The sequence below is a fragment of the Schistocerca gregaria genome, chromosome 2 (assembly GCF_023897955.1).
Source record: "Schistocerca gregaria isolate iqSchGreg1 chromosome 2, iqSchGreg1.2, whole genome shotgun sequence".
NCBI classification, from domain to species: Eukaryota; Metazoa; Arthropoda; class Insecta; order Orthoptera; family Acrididae; genus Schistocerca; species Schistocerca gregaria.
Window position 1 is genome coordinate 330,040,124 of NC_064921.1, and position 17,905 is coordinate 330,058,028.

Here is a 17,905-nt window from a genome sequence, read left to right on the forward strand (position 1 = left end):
GTATATACACATTTTTATTCATTTAACAAACAGAAAAAGTCCAGTACAAAGTAACCCTGAAAATTGTAGTTTGATTGAAGGAAAGAGGGAAGGAACGAAGACTGAGTTTGACGTCCCATCGACAATGAGATCATTAGAGACGGAGCACAAGCTCGGATGGTATCAAGAACGAGGAAGGAATTTGGCTATGCCCTTTCAAAGGGACCATCCTGGCATTTGCCTGGAGCAATTAAGGGAAATCACAGAAACCTAAATCTGGATGGCTGGATGCAGGTTTGAACCATTCATCCTCCCAAATGCAAGTGTAGTTTGCTAACCACTGCGCCACCTTGCTCAGTAGTTTGGTTGAAAGCTATGTACGAAGCCTAGTAGGAAGTCCATAGCTTCTGCACATAAACTCCACAATTTTTTTGTAAATAGAAAATTGAGACAGGAATCAATACAAAAGGCCAAGGCTGCAAAGTTCAGCTAAAGGCTGTCCAAGAGCTGATAGGCTATATTCTGTTTATATTCTGGAGTTCTTTGTAAGTAGGGTTTCCCAGGATAATTGGCGTCTATCTTCAAGAATCTGGCAATTGAGGTTTTTCAACATTTTCGTGATACTCTCCCATGAGCCAAACAATCCTGTGGCCATTCGTCTTGCCCAGCTCTGTATACATTCAGTTTTACCTGTTAGTTCTATTTGATATGTGTGCCATACATCTGAGCAATATTTCAGGATGCATCACATGGATCTTCTTCATAGACTGATTGCTTTTTCTTAGTACTACCAATGAACCGAAGTCTGCAACATACATTACCTAAAAATGAGCCTATGTAATCATTCCATTTCAGATCCCGACAAATTGTTAATGCCAGGTATTTGTTTGACTGATTCCAATTGTGATGTTGTTCAGACTATTGCTTTTTGCAAAGTGCATAATTTTACATTAATGAACATTTAACACAAGCTGCCAATCATTGAATCAAATTGTAATCTCTTCAAGATCGGATTGAATATTTGTGTAGATGTTTTCAGATAGTATTTCACTATAGATAACTGCATTATCTGCAAGTCTGAGGTTATTAAAACCGCTGTTGCCAAGTCATTGCAAGGATCCTATCACACTTTCCTGGGGCATACCTTAAGTTACTTCTACTTCTATTGATGACTTGCCATCCAAGATGACATCCTCAATCCAGGCACAAATTTTGTTTGATACACAAATCTTCAGGTGTAGGACATTATAGTACCTGGTAATACATAACATGAGGTCAGGCCAGTCAGTGCAAGAGTTCCAATCATTTCTCGTTGATGGACACATTCTGCCACTGGGCAGTCGCACAGTAGGAACACCAGCTGCTACTGTAATGGTTGGCGTTTCTACCATATGGTTGCCCAGCAGTGGACAGTTTCTGCCATCTTGCAATGGTTGGAACTCTTGCACTGACTTGTCTGACCACAAGTTACATATTACCAACTACTATAATTCCATACACTTGAAGATGTGGTTTCATAATCTCAAAACTGGTCAAGGTTAGATAAATATTAGTACAACTGAAGTGGATCTCTCCAAATTAATTACAAATTTTATGAGCTTTTATTCAAATATATTACATTGTACCAACAGTTTTCTATTGTTACAATTTAGGCATAGTATGTATTTTTATCTGCCCTTTCTTCTTGTCTCCCCAACAACACTGCTGCAATTCATTTGCATATATCTAGTTGAATAAATATATAAAATTTCCATTTTGCTTTCTCTAGAACACCTGCATAATTTTTAACACTTAGTTCTTTCTGTTCTTTAGTGCAATGAGACAGATACTCATCCAATACTCAAGAGTGTACCTGTCAGAAGGTGCAAGTATAAAATAACTGAATTAGCAGATACCACTCAACATGGCTGAAACAACTGAAGTACTAGGTAGGAAAAAATCACTGGATATCTGTAAAGCTTTAATTCTAAAAGCCATGAATATTTTTCGATAAATTCAGCCACTAAGGTTTATACCTCTGATGAAACAGAATTATAAACCTTAGTGACTGAATATATTTGTTTTGATTTATACAGTGCCTAGTAAGACACCTATACTAAAACTTGTCTTTCTGATATGAAATCAGATTTATAAATATAAATGTTTAATACTTTATGGTAACACTGATTTGAATATGTTTATACTGTTAGAGAAGGCTAACACAAACAATCTCTCTCAGGAACACAAAACATTAAATGATAAAACCTGATGACTGAGGCTAAAAATGCAAACATAATTTATCATATTGTATAATATGGATAGATAAAAAAATCAACTCACCTAGTGGCAGCAAGAGAAAACACATATAAAGGATATTGAAATGTGCAAGCTTTTGGAGCCAGTGGCTCTTCTTTTGGCACAAGGGTACAAGGGAAAGAGAGAGGGATGAAGAAAAAGGATTGGCAAGGCACCATGGCACAGCACGTCCCCAGGTTGTGGATAGGGGATACGGCCTTCAGATATGAAGGGTAGCTGCGAATACAAAAAATAAGCAGTCGCGGACAGTCGGTGGGGAGCAGGCAATGGCGTGATGAACCATCCCTGTTTCTTCTTCTCTTACTATCAAATCTATTCATCAAGAATTGGCAACATTAACGGGCTTGAGTTCCTTTGAAGTAAAATATTCCGGAGGTAAACTAGGTTCCCATTCGGATCTCCGGGCGGAACCTACTTCGAAGAGATTCAGGCCTAAAGGAACTTTCAGGTTGGGAACATGGAACGATAAAAGTTTGAACAGGCCAGGAACGTTCCATACATTATTAGACGAATTAGATAGACATGATGTAGATATTACAGCTATTCAAGAAACTCAGTGGCAGGGGGAGAGTAGCATAAAGAGGGGTAACTATACATTTTCTATGGAGGTGCAAGAGCTCACAGTTTCGGAACAGGTTTCGCAGTACAGAGAAACGTACTTCACGTAAACAGAGATATAAGGTTCATTAGTGACTGACTATCAGTTATAGTGTTTTCCGGCAGGTGGAATAGACTAGTAGTAATTAATGTACACACACCAACTGAGGACACTGAAGAGGCTGTTAAAGACGGCTTTTATGAAGAACTAGATCAACTGTGGGATGAGTTCTCCTTGTACGATACAAAATTAACTGTAGGTGATTTTAATGCAAAGATAGTGAAGGAAGAATCATTCTGGCCTACAATTGGGAAAGAAAGTTTGCATAACATATCGAATGGTAATGGCACAAGGGTGGTTAATTTTGCTGTTTCAAAAGACATGATTGTTGAGAGCATATATTTCAAAAGGAAGGACATTCATAAAGCAACTTGGGTCTCTCCGAATGGACACACCCAAAACCAAATTGATCATGTTCTTGTAGATCGGAGACGGCACACTACTATAGAAAATGTTAGGACTTTCAGGGGAGCAGACTGTGATTCTGATCATTTTGTTGTAGTTGCCAAAGTTCACCAACGGCTATCTACAGCACCATCAAGGTGTCACAATGCAGAACTTGTTAGGTTCGACACTGACAAGCTAAGTGATGAAAACTTTAGAAGAAGGTACATGATAGAAATTTCGAATAGGTTTGATGTTCTCAGGACACATGAAGATCAAGACGAGGATGTAAATAAACAGTGGGTCACTGTGAGGAATAATATCAAAGAGGCAGTGAAGGTCACAATAGGTACAATTAAGAAGAACAGGAGGAAACCGTGGTTTGATGAGGAATGCAAGAAATTGGTAGAGGAAAGGAGAAAAGCATGATTAGATTGGGATAGAATGGGAGACAGAATACGAGAGGAGTTCTTGAAAATGAGAAGTGAAGTTGGTCGTAGGCTACGGGCAAAGAAGAGGGATTATTTGAACAATCAAATAAAAAAATGGAAACAAACAGTAAAACAAAAAACATTAATGAACTTTACCTAGGCATAAATGGGTATAGGAAGGGGTTCAAGGCTAGTACAAATGCACTTCCAGGGGGAATAATGACAGACCCTAGTGCTATATTAAGTAAATGGAGGGCGTATTTTGAGCATCTATTAAATGTACACCAGGAAGCAGGAAATGAGCAGGCATACGAAATATATACAGCAGAACCCCAGATACCTGAGCCAATGTTAAAGGAAGTAAGAGATGCAATCAACAAATTGAAAAACCATAAAGCACCAGGATCAGATTGCATAACTGCAGAATTAGTTAAAAATGGGGGACAGAAATTGGTGGAAGTAGTTCACAAAGTGATAACTAAAGTATGGAACTCAGAGATGATACCTGAAGAGTGGCAGGAGTCAATTCTGATCCCAATTTTTAAGAAGGGCGACAAAATGGATTGTAGTAATTATAGAGGGATATCGCTATTACCAGTAACTTCCAAAATTTTCTTGAATATTCTGCTAAGCAGGATTACACCATATGCAGATGAAATTGTGGGGGATTACCAAGCTGGCTTTCGGAGGAACAGATCAACTATAGACCAAATATTCATCCTGCGTCAAATTTTGGAAAAGAAATGGGAGTACAATAAACCAGTTCATAATCTTTTCATAGATTTTACAAAAGCATATGATTCAGTATTGCAATCAAAATTGTACAGAATTCTTTTGGAACTTGGAATACCAAAGAAGTATGTTAGACTTAAAGAAGCGAGTTTGAAAAACACAAAAGGTAGAGTACACTTTGGGAAATTGGAGTCAGAATAATTTGTAATAAAGAATGGTCTTAAGCAGGGAGATGCCCAGTCTCCACTACTTTTTAATTTAGTACTAGAATATACTGTACGAATGGCAGCAGATAATTCAGAGGGTGGGGAGTTAAATGGAAATATTAAGATATTAGGGTATGCAGATGATCTAAACATCATTAGCGATATGAAAGAATCTGTAACAACAAATGCGAATGCGTTAATCAAGGCTAGTGAAGATGTAGGTCTAAGGATAAGTGAAGACAAAACTAAATACCTGGTTACTACTGGAATGCCAACAGCAGTAGATCAGGAAATGTTAAGAGTTGGAGACATCACTTCGAGAAATGAGATTGAATCCGAACTGAAGAAGAGATTACGGGTGGGAAATGTGTGCCACTTCTCACTGAATAGATTACTTTCATCACGGACATTGTCTAGGAATTTAAAGATTAGAATACACAAAACTATTATTCTACCAGTTATGCTGTATGGGTGTAAGACTTGGTCTCTCACTGTGTAAAATAAAAAGCCGTTTCGAGTATTTGAAAACAAAATTTTGAGGAAAATTTTCGGAGCAAAAAGGGATATCATTAGCAGAGAGTGGCGAAAACGGCATAATGAAGAGATTCACGAACTCTATCCAAGCCCTGACATAATCAGTATTATTAAATCACGTAGGCTGTGATGGGCGGGTCATATGGCTTGAATGGATGAGGGCAGGGCAGCGCAGAGAACTGGTAGGGAACTTAGAGGGAAAACGTCCTGTGGGGAGACCAAGGCGTAGATGGGAGGACAATGTGAAGGCTGATTTGAGAAGCCTAGGTATTGAAGGTGAATGGAAGGAAATAGCCCAAAACAGGGACAGATGGCGAAAATACGTTGCTGCGGTAATGGACTCTCAAGTCCGGTATGACCAGTGTGTGTGTGTGTGTGTGTGTGTGTGTGTGTGTGTGTGTGTGTGTGTGTGTGTGTGTGTGTGCGCGCGCGCGCGTGTGTGTCTTTTTAGTATGAATTGATTTTATTAAGCCTAATCTAGAACAAATATCTCAAAATTTTATTTACTGCAAATATGTAAATCACGCCTGAGAGTGAAGAGAAACAAATGAGATTGAGACATATCTTTTCATTGACATTCAATTTCCAAATTGGAAGATTACATATAATGGACAAACATAGGATTTCTTACTTGACAATCATCACACAATATTTAGTTTCATTAACACCAAGAAAATTCATTGGATCTTGTTTTCCATCTGCTTCCTTCCAGTCTACATTTTATATTCTCTTTATTTTTGCCACTATCACTTTTATTTTATTTTATTTATTTATTTATTTTTATTTTTTTACCCGAGCAGCAAACTTTGTCTTCTTCTTTTAGTGTATCGTTTCCTAATATGAAGTCTTCAGCATCAGCTGATTTAATCTGACTATATTTAGGTCTGTGTTTTGATTTTGGATATCATGAAACCTCTTTTCAGGACACTATACACTCTGATCAAATCATCTTCCAAGTCATAAAAATATATAATGATATATAAATGACTGCAATAAGTGCATATAAGCTCACTAACAAAGAAACATACTTACAGGTCTGGAAGAGGCATCCTATCAGGTGGTGGAGCATTTGGGTCTGATTTTGCTTTTTTGGAAAACAAAGGATCTTTCTTTGGTTTCTTCTTCTTTGGTTTATCAGCATTATCTGCATCAGCTTCCTCTTCTTCTTCAACTGGTAGATATTGAATGTCCGGTTCTTTCAGCAATCCATAGTAAACCTTAGCTTTGTTATCTGAAAAGTTAAAGGACCATTTACCTGTCATATTCAACGTCAGTGTCACCATAAAGTACTAAACACCTTTGGCTATAAATCTGATTTCATGCCAGAAAGACCAGTTTCATATAATTGTAAGTGTTATAATTACACAGAAGTCTAATTAAAAAATCTTAAATACTATTAAACAAATTTAAACAAATAACAAAAATGATAGGTTGCCACTCACCATGAAGGTGACAAATTGAATTGCAGGCAGGCACAACGAAAAGACTCCCACATACAAATTAATTTATAAAATGAGTCTCCAAAATGCCTATTGAATACAACATAATTTTTTACACTGCATGTAAAATCAATGAAAGAAAGTATCTTTCGTAAAACATTTGGCTTAAGCCAGAAACAATGAGAAAACTGTGTCTACTGCAAATCAATTTCCACCACGCAGTGTGAATTGATGTGCATAAAATGGAAACAACTACTCAGCAGAATATCCAAGAGCATGCCATTCATTAATCAATCTCCACCACACAAACAATTCCACCAATTCCAAAACTGACAGGACATAAGGCATTTTAATGCGTCTTCTCTTAAAGATAGATACTGTAAGAGCCTCATCTACACTTTTCAGTCTATTACGGTCTTAACTACTGGCATTTATAATTGTTCTGCAAGGTTCTTTAACGTCATCCGGCTATCTTTCACCAACTCACATTCTCTAACTTTTCTTGTCCCTTAAAATCCAACCTACGATTTTCTTGGTCCACCTAACATTCATTCATTCATTCATTCATTCACTGGCTGCCGATCCAATCCACCTCTATTTCATTTTCAATAGAGTCATCATTATCTCTTCCACTTCAGTTCATTCCCCAGTCCATTTTTCTCTCCTTGTAATTGCAAACATGTGTGTCTCTAATGCCCACTGATCAACTCTTTGTCTTCGAATGCTTTTTGCATTAAGTCCCTGTCCCATTCTCATATGTCAAAACTAGTAATACATACTGATTGTAATTTTTTTGTTTTCAGGCACATGGACAGTTTACTTTTGAAAACTATGTCTAGTTTATAAAAATACTCCAACCAATTTTTGCTCTTCAGTTTTTACTTTTGTTGTCTGTCCAATTGTTGCTCTAAATACAAAAACTCATCTGCTGGTTTTGTGACAAAATATTTAACTTTTGCTACCTACTTTTTGTAATTTTACTTATACATTAATTTTGGATTATTACAAATGATTTTGCATTCTACTTTCAAACTTGCTCCATTACACCATTCCTTTACTTGTTAAAGTTTATCTGCACTAGAGATGAAAACTAGAAAATTGGCAGTAAAAAGAAAGTGGTTCAAATATGTACCAACAGCTCAAATTCCTTGTTTATTTTTCCAGTTTAAGGGTTTGAAAACTTCCTCTAGGACTACTGCAAATAATTTTGGTGATTAGGATTATATTTGATATGGAATTTACTTGTTGATTTCTCTTTCAATTCTGAATTTCTCACCATTCTGCAATGTGCAGTGGAAGGAACATGAAAAATAGGTTTTAGTGTTCTGTTGGTGGATCATCAGAGAAAAAAAATGGAAATGAGCATTTGGCGTCATTGGCCGGGAGGCCCCTGATGGGGCAGGTCCGGCCGCCTTGGTGCAGGTCTTGTTACATTCAACGCAACATTGGGCGACCTGCGTGCCAGATGGGTATGAAATGATGATGAAGACAACACAACACCCAGTCCCTGACCGGAGAAAATCTCTGACCCAGTCGGGAATCAAACCTGGGCCTGTAGGACAACAATCCGTCATGCTGACCACTCAGCTGTCGGGGTGGACATCATTAGAGAAGATGGAACACAAGTTTAAAAAGTAAAATTGGGGAAGAGTGGAGAAAGTAATTGGTCTTGTTCTTTTAAAAGCAAAAAATCTCAGTACTTGCTTCGAGGAATTTATGGGAACTACAGAAAACCAAATACTGGACAGAGATTTTCTCCACACTGTGAGTTCACAGACTTTACCATAGTGTTACCTTGCTCTTGCTCTGTACGTCTACTAGAAGGTGTAACATTCGTTGATGAATGAAAACATTACAACCACTTGTTTGATAGTGCTTTGGTCCACCTCTAGAACCCTGTACATAGCAATTCTCAGTGACAAGGATTCGACAAGTCCTTGGTAGGTTTGTGGGTGGCACTAGATATCCGTGCACACATTACACAATTTCCACAAATTATGGGCTGCAGTTTGTGGGCTCACAATAGTTTCCCAGATGTTTCATTGTGTTCCAGGCAGGTAAATTTGGTGGTCAAGACATCAACATGAATTCACTATTGTGTTCTTCAAACCACTTTAGCATGAGTCTGGCCGTGTGGCATAGACAGTTATGGTGCTGGAAGATGCCATCACTGTTGGAGAAAAGATCAAGAATGAAGTGTTGCAACAGTTTGCAAGAAAGTTCACATAGTTCACAGATGCCATGGTGCCTTTGATTATCACTGCAGTCCCTATGGAAGTGCAAGGGAATGTCCCCCAAAGCATAATGATACCATTGACATGTGTTCATTTCACAGTGCATGTTCGGGGTAGTCGTTTGCCTGGATGATGGCATATCCCAACACAATCATCAACCAGGTGCAACAAGAAACATGATTTGTCTGACCAGGTGACACATTTCCATTTCTGCAGGGTCCAAACTCAATTATCCTGTGGTCATAACAATTGTAATTGACAATATTGTTAATAAAATAGAAAGAAACCAAATAAATGATGATGTAAATAAAATATTTTATTTACATCATCATTTATTTGGTCTTTGTTGCATTTCGAAATCTTCTCTATCATCTTACTTTCTCTTTTTGTTCGTACAAGTGAATGACTCCTTACCCTCTTCCTTAAAACCCACATCCTTTCATCTTTCCTTTTCCTTCCCTCTTTCCTGACGAAGCGCCGCCGGTTGCGAAAGCTCGAAATTCTCTGTGTGTGTTTGTGTGTTTTATTCATTGTGCCTATCTACCGGCGCTTTCCCACTTAGTAAGTCTTGGAATCTTTGTTTTTGACAATATTGTTAGATCAACATGTGAATAGGTAGGGGTCGTCTACTCTGAAGCCTCATGTTCAACAATGTGCGCTGAATGATGTGCTCCAAAACACCTGTCTCTGCATCACTACTGTACTCTTTCATCAGACCTGCCCCAGTTCCCCATTTGTAGCCCTTATCATTGCTAGAACCTCTCCCCATTCATCTCTGCTCTGATTCTATACTTCCCTTAACGCATCACATCTGCAAAATGCCACTGGCAGACAGTCAGTCTTGTGGTGGGCAGTGGTCATAATGTGTTGGCTCATCAGTGTTCGTGTTCTTCAGTATACTGTGATAAGTTGAATCAATGCCATATTTCTCACAGGCTGTTAGTACAGACTTTGTTGAAACTGAGTCTAAACTTTCTTAAGATGTACAATCATAGACAACACAGAAATTTATACACATTGCTCAATGCAGTAATTTCTTTCAAGACTTGCAAGTGTTCCATGTACTGCACCCACTTCTATAGTCAGCTTGCTCCCTTTCTTGATTATTGGTTTTCTTTGCAGTAGGTAAAAATTTAGGTGAATATAGAGCACACTATGGTGAGCAGTCTGACATATCTATAGCTGTTTTACATGTTGTCAGTTTTCTTTCCTGTGAAGCAGAACAGTTGCAGCATTGTAATATGAAACATAGACAGAGTTGATTAGCAAAACATAGTTGACTTCATAACTACCATATTTTATTTGTAATAGTGAAATAAACTGCACTGGTGACTAAAGTCAAGCTGCAGAGAAACATAAACATAATTTCCATGAACTAACCGAATCTTTTTTGCAATTGTTACTGCCAATAAAACACAAAAAATAAGATCCTCAATAGAAAATATAACCTCTACTATCATAGGAGATATTTTTGTAAAGCTATTGAAATTATGATGTAATGAAATAAGCAAATACATTGGCTCACACCTGAAACATGTCTCTTTGTTAAATTGAGTTTTCAGACATGATCCTATATGCTGTTCGAGGTGGCGCAGTGGTTAGCACACTGGACTCGCATTTTGGGAGGACTTCGGTTCAATCCTGCATCCGGCCATCCTAATTTAGGTTTTCCGTGATTCCCTAAATCGCTCCAGGCAAATGCCGGGATGGTTCCTTTGAAAGGGCATGGCCGATTTTCTTCCTCGTCCTTCCCTAATCCGATGAGACCGACGACCTCGCTGTCTGGTCTCCTTCCCCAAAACAACCCAAATATATGCTGTTATTACATCTGTTTATAAAGCTGAGGATACAAAAGTGTCACAAACTATTGTTCTTATAACAACAGTAATTATGGCTAATGTCATATGTATTTTTGATGAATCAGAATACTGTGACTGAAAGATAAAATCTCAAGAAGCTGTTGAGGTACCAGGCAAGTAGCAGTTTTCATGTTGGTTTGTGAGTTAAAAGAATGAAAAACATCCCTGGAGGCACCATGTGACACTTGAGACTAAATGTTACCATGGCACCCCCGATGGCTGTGGAAGAAACATCTTCATTACTGTTACCCAGTAAAAAATTTTGCAGTGGACAGACAGTTTGTGTGCTTGTGTATATCACACTGTGCTGACATGACTAGAGGTTATCATTATGGAAGAGTAATTTCTAAAATGAATTGTAAAATAAACCTATTAGTGAAGAGAGAACCAAGTTCAATAATCATTAGGAGGGTAATAAAATAATACTCTACTTTAGCTTACTGGTCAGATTTTAGAGATAGGATAAATTATATGGAAACCACTTTGTGGATATTTGCAATTATGTAATGAAAATTATGTAACAAAAGGAATTTAATGAAAAGGAAAATAGAAGTGCTCCATTTCTCTGACAGAAAACACATGAAAATTAAAGAGCTTTTCACACTCTTTTGCAAGGGTATTATAACTATGCTTAGCTTGTTCAAATTCTAACGTTGGAGAGTACATTTTCATCTATATTTAACTGCCAGACTAAACAACAAGGTTGCACATACTTCCTCAGCATTAGACTATGTCACAATGTGGATTAAATTCTATGTCATCATCTTGGGTATTAATAATCACTTCCATTGTAGTTTGGACCTTTATTGCTGTACCACTAACAGTTTCATGGCATTAAAGCCACATCTTCAGGTGACGTATGATTAGAACATTAGAGCAAAAACCTCAGAATCTTTTACCCAACATTCGTTGTTTGTCAAAAACAAAATACTGCTAAAAGACGGTATTTCATGGGTTAAAAACTGCCAAATTCCAATACAGTAGATGGATCCAAAACAAATTGTATCATAGGGCTTGCTTCTCCAAATCAGCTGAAGTGATTATTAATACCCAAGATGAATACTCATAGTTTTAGTTGCCCACCTACAAGGTTGTCTATGTCATAGAGTGGCTGGAGTAGAACTATTTTCACTGATGAGTTCTGCTTTGAATTGAGCCCTGATGACCAGCACAGACATGTCTGAAGACACCCTAGACTATGGTGGGGTACCAACCTGACTGTCGTCTGCCATACGGCAAGATAACAAGGAGTGATGGTCTGACATTCATAGCAGAATGGTATGTCAATGATATTCTACGCTCCATTTTGTTGCCCTATGTGGCAAGCCATCTTGGGCTTACATTTCAGAAAGATAAGCCTGCCCATACACAGTGAGAGTATCTACTGCTTGCCTTCATGCTTGCCAAACCTACCTTGACCAGAAAGGTTCCCAGATATCTACCCAATTAAGAATTTTTTGAACCTTATGGGCAGTACCTTCTAACCAGCTCAGGATTTTGATGAACTAATGCACCAACTGGGCAGACTTTGGCATGATATCCCTCAGCAGATAGCCAACAACTCTATCCATCAATGCTAAGCCAAGTAAGTGCTCGACATGGACCAACTTTTTATTGTCTTGCTCAATTTGTGTAGCTCTTTCTCTTGACTAAATCATTCAATATTTCTGTAATAGTAATCATTTGTTTACCTCCACATATACATCACAGCTACCGATTTTTGCCTCATTTGGTTGAGACCTTTGTGGTGTGTCACCTTTTTTTTATGTGTGATCTGAGGTTTTCCCAGCATACAGAAATCTTGAAAATTTCTCAGGTATTCAGCCAGGTAGCATCGTCCAAAAGGCGCGATATTCCGGCAAGCTGACTTCTTGCCATCTTCAGGCGTTCTTGGTGTCTGATTGCTCTGTGATGGATGCTGACTTTATATAATCTCCACCCTTCTCCTGCAGCTTCTGTCTGGGCACTTCCGAGTCGTCCACGGCCAGTGGTGGGAGAAGGGTGGCACTGGGTGATGGGCCGCAGACCTTCCGTGGCTGAGGCTGCTTGCAAAACTCTGCTGTCGTGGTGACAATGCTTCTTCTTCTTCGGGTGTCCTGACAGGAGCGGATTTCCGTGTAGACTGTCGTGTTTTAATCATACTCAAAACTGGACCCCTGGCTTTGCTCAGCTGGAAACCGCTGTCTTTATTTATTAGTTCATCATGCAGCTGGATCTCCACTACCTCTTTGAGGAGACAATCCCAGGAGGTGTTCAATTGCTGTAACACCTTTGTGCCATCGTAGTTCATGTTGTGTCCATGAGAGATGCAGTGCTCTGCCACAGTGGACTTAGTTGGCTGTGCATTGTCTGTGTGGTGTTTATGTTCATTATATCTCTCCTGTACCGTCCAGATGGTCTGGCCTATATACATTTTCCCGTACTGGCAAAGGATGCTGTAAACTCCCGGTTTCTGGAGTCCTAAGTCATTCTTGACTGATCCTAATAATGTTTCTGTTTTGGATGGAGGGCGAAACACGCACTTGACATTATATTTTCTGAGTATTCTGCCGATCTTTGCCGATGTGTTTCCGACAAATGGTATGATCACTGTCGCAACTGGTTTGTCTTCCTCCACAGAAGGTTGCGGTCTCAGCTTCTTCGGTATTAAGGCGCATTTTATCTGCCTGTTGTTGTAACCGGAACACGGCCTGCAAGTGGTGCAATTCAGCTGCTAGGCTGTCACAGTCCGAGATTTCACGTGGTCTGTACACCAGTGTGCTTAGAACATCCTCTCGCTGTGAAGCAGCATGGCAGCTGGAGGCACGCAGGTACAAATCTGTATGTGTCGGCTTACAATAGACGCTGTGTCCTAGTGTGCCATCTGGTCTTCGCTTGACGAGCACATCTAGAAATGGAAGCTGATTGTTATCTCCTACCTCCATCATGTACTTGATATTCTGGTGCAGTGGGTTCAGATGCTGCAGAAAGTCTTGGAGGCGTTGTCGTCCATGCGGCCAGATTACGAATGTATCATCTACATATAAAAAAAGCAAGAGGGCTTATAGGCTGCTGACTCGAGAGCTGCTTCTTCAAAAGCCTCCATAAACCTATTGGCCACTACTCGTGATAGCGGACAGCCCATCGCTACTCTATCTGTTTGTTCGCAGCAGTTCCCATCAAACAGAAAGTATGTTTGTTGTAAGTACGAATTCGAAAACTTTCATTACTGTTGGTCCGAATTTTTCTCCTTTGAGGCTTAGGGAGTCTCTTAGAGGTACCCTAGTAAAGAGGGATACCACCTCAAAGGTAACCGTAAGGTCTTCTTGGCTCAATCGGAAGTTCTGGAGCTGTTGGACGAAATGTGAGGAGTTTCTGTTGTGGTGCTGACATTTTCCCACAAAGGGACTGAGTATCGTCATCAGATGTTTTGCTAATTCATATGTTGCTGCTCCAATGATGCTTACAATCGGGTGGAGAGGCAATCCATCCTTATGGACTGTAGGTAGTCCGTGTAGTCTAGGAGGTGCAGCTGCTGTTGTGGTGCTGACATTTTCCCACAAAGGGACTGAGTATCGGCATCAGATGTTTTGCTAATTCATATGTTTCTGCTCCAATGATGATTACAATCAGGTGGAGAGGCAATCCATCCTTATGGACTGTAGGTAGTCCGTGTAGTCTAGGAGGTGCAGCTGCTCATAGATGAAGTTTCTTCATCATCTTCTTATCTTCGAAAGTGTGCTGGAGAAGCTCAGTAGTCTTCCTTTTTACTCTATTGGTAGGATCATCTTTGACTTTATGGTAGGTGTTGTCCTCTAATAGGTCATACATTTTTTTGCTTGTATACATTACATGGTAATTCCCTTTATCTGGTGGGAGGATGACAGTCTAGGAATCTTCTCGGAGGCGCTTCAGTGCTTTCCTCTCTTCCTTGGAGATGTTTGGCTCCAGAGGAGCCGCCCTGGTGACTACATGGCATGTTTCCCATCGTATTTCCTCTGCAGCATCACGTGGAAGTGCAAGAGCAGCCTGTTCCACCATACTGATGAATTGTTCTGTTGGTAATGTTGTCGGTGTTGGTGCGAAATTCAGCCCAAGTATGGATAAGGTAGTAACGGCAATTAATTTCCCTGTACAGTTGATGACAGTTCTCTGTGGTGGTTCTTGCGGCAGTTTAACTGCAAGACGTTCGTATTTTGCAGTTTGTCTGCAGGTGGCCGACTCCCAAGCACTGTTGGCTTGAGACCAACTAACTGCATCTACCCACACCCATGAGTCAGGGGAGAGTGTCGAGGCAAGCTGCAAGAGGCATGAGAAGAGTTCTCCAGAGGTCTTGTCGAGTCTGCATCGAGTGTACCGGATCCTCTGCCTGACCAGGGCCAGGCAGCTCTTCCGGTGATCCAGTTGGTGGCTGCACTTCTGATATGATGAGTGACCTTTGCAAAAGATGGAATGATTTGGTCCTCTCAGCATCTCAGAAGTAAGACAAGGGAGGCCAAAAGGCACTCCTTCCTGTTCCGAAGCTCGTCCAGCTTCTTGATTTTGCAGTGCATCTCCTCCCCATAGAGGTATTTGAAGTGTGATCTGAGTTTTTCCTGGCGTACAGAAATCTTGAAAATTTCTCAGGTATTCAGCCGGGTAGCATCGTCCAAAAGGTGCGATATTTTGGCAAGCTGACTTCTTGCCATCTTCAGGCGTTCTTGTTGTGTGATTACTCTCTGATGGATGCCGACTTTATATAATCTCCACCCTTCTCCCGCAGCCTCTGTCTGGGCACTTTCGAGCAGTCCGCTCCTTTAGAGCTAAACTCCAGCACCCATTCCACTGTTTATTGTAAAAAAACAGATCAGTTCTGACCCCTCAAGGCCATTTTCCACTGGTATATGTCGGACATTCTGAGGGAACACAGAACACCTGCACATACCTTGGAGACCAAAACTGGTCATGGTTTACAAAGCAAAACCAAAAGCATAGCTGGTGCTGGTATTTTATTCCAAATCAATACTACAGTAGTGGAATCTGCATCAACATGCACCATATGCTGGACAAGAAATTAATAATACTATAGTACTTATGAATCCACACCCCTAAACACAGAACTTTGCCAACAGTACATTAAGAGAATAACCCCACAACAGAGGAAGCTAACTAAACATATTTGGTAGTTGCAGGATGATTTTTCCTCCCTTATGCAATACATAAAATATTGGTACAGCTATGTGACGTTTGTGAAGGTGATGTCATTACATAAACATATCTTGGTTACAAGGCATGTTGCCAAAAACAGTATATAACATATTACACTAATAGATTTGTTAAAATCTGCTGAAACTAGGTCTTACTCTTGCCTAAATGTTATAAAATACGTTCCACTGGTTTAAGAAAATTTTTCATTAAATTACATACATAACAAATAGGCCACGACCAAACAAACATATCAGAGAGTACCTCAACAGAAGAGATGTATGCTGACTAAGGTAGTTTTTTACTCAAGTTTTAATTTAAAATTAATGAAGCCAACTGAAAAATCATATGTAGCCATCACGCGAATTTTGTATGGAAGATAACTCGGCAATAACTCTCAGAACTATTCAACTAGAAATATTTTATGATGTAATCGAAGCTGCCTAAATAAATGTTTTTATAGCTAAAATGAAATACCTTGCCGTGTTGCTTCCCCTACTACTGCTCCAGATGTGGCTTCAATTTGTTGCTTATTGCGAGCTACACCTTCGTACATATCAAAATACAAATGTTCTTGTATGATATTGAGGACAACACTGTGTTTCTTTTCTTGAAGGTGTCTTTTCAAGATTGAAAGGGTATCACGTGACATTCTGATAATAAATTCACTTGACCTGTGAACCGGTAACAGTTCTGTTAGACCCAACTTTCATGATTATAATTCTTTATGAAATAATGAAAAAGGGACTATAATATATTATTAGCCAGACTGATTGAAATACACACTAGAGAACAACCCCTGAAAAATAAAACACATTGTGCATGCTTCCATCACTGCCACTATTTCACTCACATCCTTTCACTTTGCCTAAATGTTATAAAATACGTTCCACTGGTTTAAGAAAATTTTTCATTAAATTACATACATAACAAATAGGCCATGATCAAACAAACATATCAGAGAGTACCTCAACAGAAGAGATGTATGCTGACTAAGGTAGTTTTTTACTCAAGTTTTAAATTAAAATTAATGAAGCCAACTGAAAAATCAATATACATATAGCACCAATGCACAATTTAATACTCAGATAATTGTTAAACTTTTTATGCTGGTACTATTATAATTCCACCAACTTATTACAGGAAGCTGTAAAATATTGCAGAATGATCTGAAAGCTGTGTAGGGGAGACAGGTATATTTTTCACTGACAGTAGTCCAGTATCTACAGTAAGTCGCTATCAAGTATTGTGGGGAGCCTAAGTAATAATTAGCAGCATTTTTTTAACTTTTTTTCATCAGAAGGTCACATTATGCAAGACAAGTGAATGAAATATTGTTGCATTAAATATGTATATAATATGTAACAAAGCTCAATTAATAGGGAACCACCATGAAATTATAACGATTTCTCGAGTCTAGATTCAGGACAGATGTAAACTGCTCTTTATTTCATGGTGTAATTTCTGTATTGTCTTCAGTTTACAGCATATAGTGACAGGAAAATTATGATATCAACAAGCAGCCAGCCATTTATGTTATCTGCTGGAATGATTATTTGAGCTGTTACAAAACTGGTCGTATACTGGTGCAGATATGCATAATGTAATAGTAGTACAATTCTGAAAATCAAGCACGGCAGATACATTTTGAGATGGTATTTAATTTTTTCCCATTACAAGAATACTGGAATTGAGTAATTTGGGCTGCATTTAGTCGACGCTTCCACATGTAACATTAACCATGGAACATTACAGAAGATGGACATATCCATATCAAGTGCAGATAGCAGATATTTATTTTTTGGCATAAATTTGCAAATCAATGTGAAGAAAGTGAGATTATTTGCAGCAAATGTCACTAGTCAGTACGGAAACTACTCCATCTGTCACAAAAAGTCTGTCATCGAAAATGAAACATCTGCAGGAGCGTTCCCACAAAAATTGAAAATTAACACTAAACTTAATATTACTTTGACCAGTAGAATGGGAGG

General features: G+C 39.0%; 1 protein-coding gene across 1 annotated transcript in view; it reads right to left on the bottom strand.

Moving 5' to 3' along the window:
- LOC126336983 (transcription initiation factor TFIID subunit 5) overlaps positions 1–17,905 on the bottom strand; it is a 65,115-nt gene that overhangs the window by 25,875 nt on the left and 21,335 nt on the right. The window contains exons 4-5 of the mRNA XM_050001220.1: positions 16,392–16,588; positions 6,252–6,450 (exon numbers count right to left, since the gene is read on the bottom strand). Coding sequence (XP_049857177.1) covers positions 6,252–6,450; positions 16,392–16,588 — 396 coding nt within the window. The remainder of the gene's footprint in view (positions 1–6,251; positions 6,451–16,391; positions 16,589–17,905) is intronic.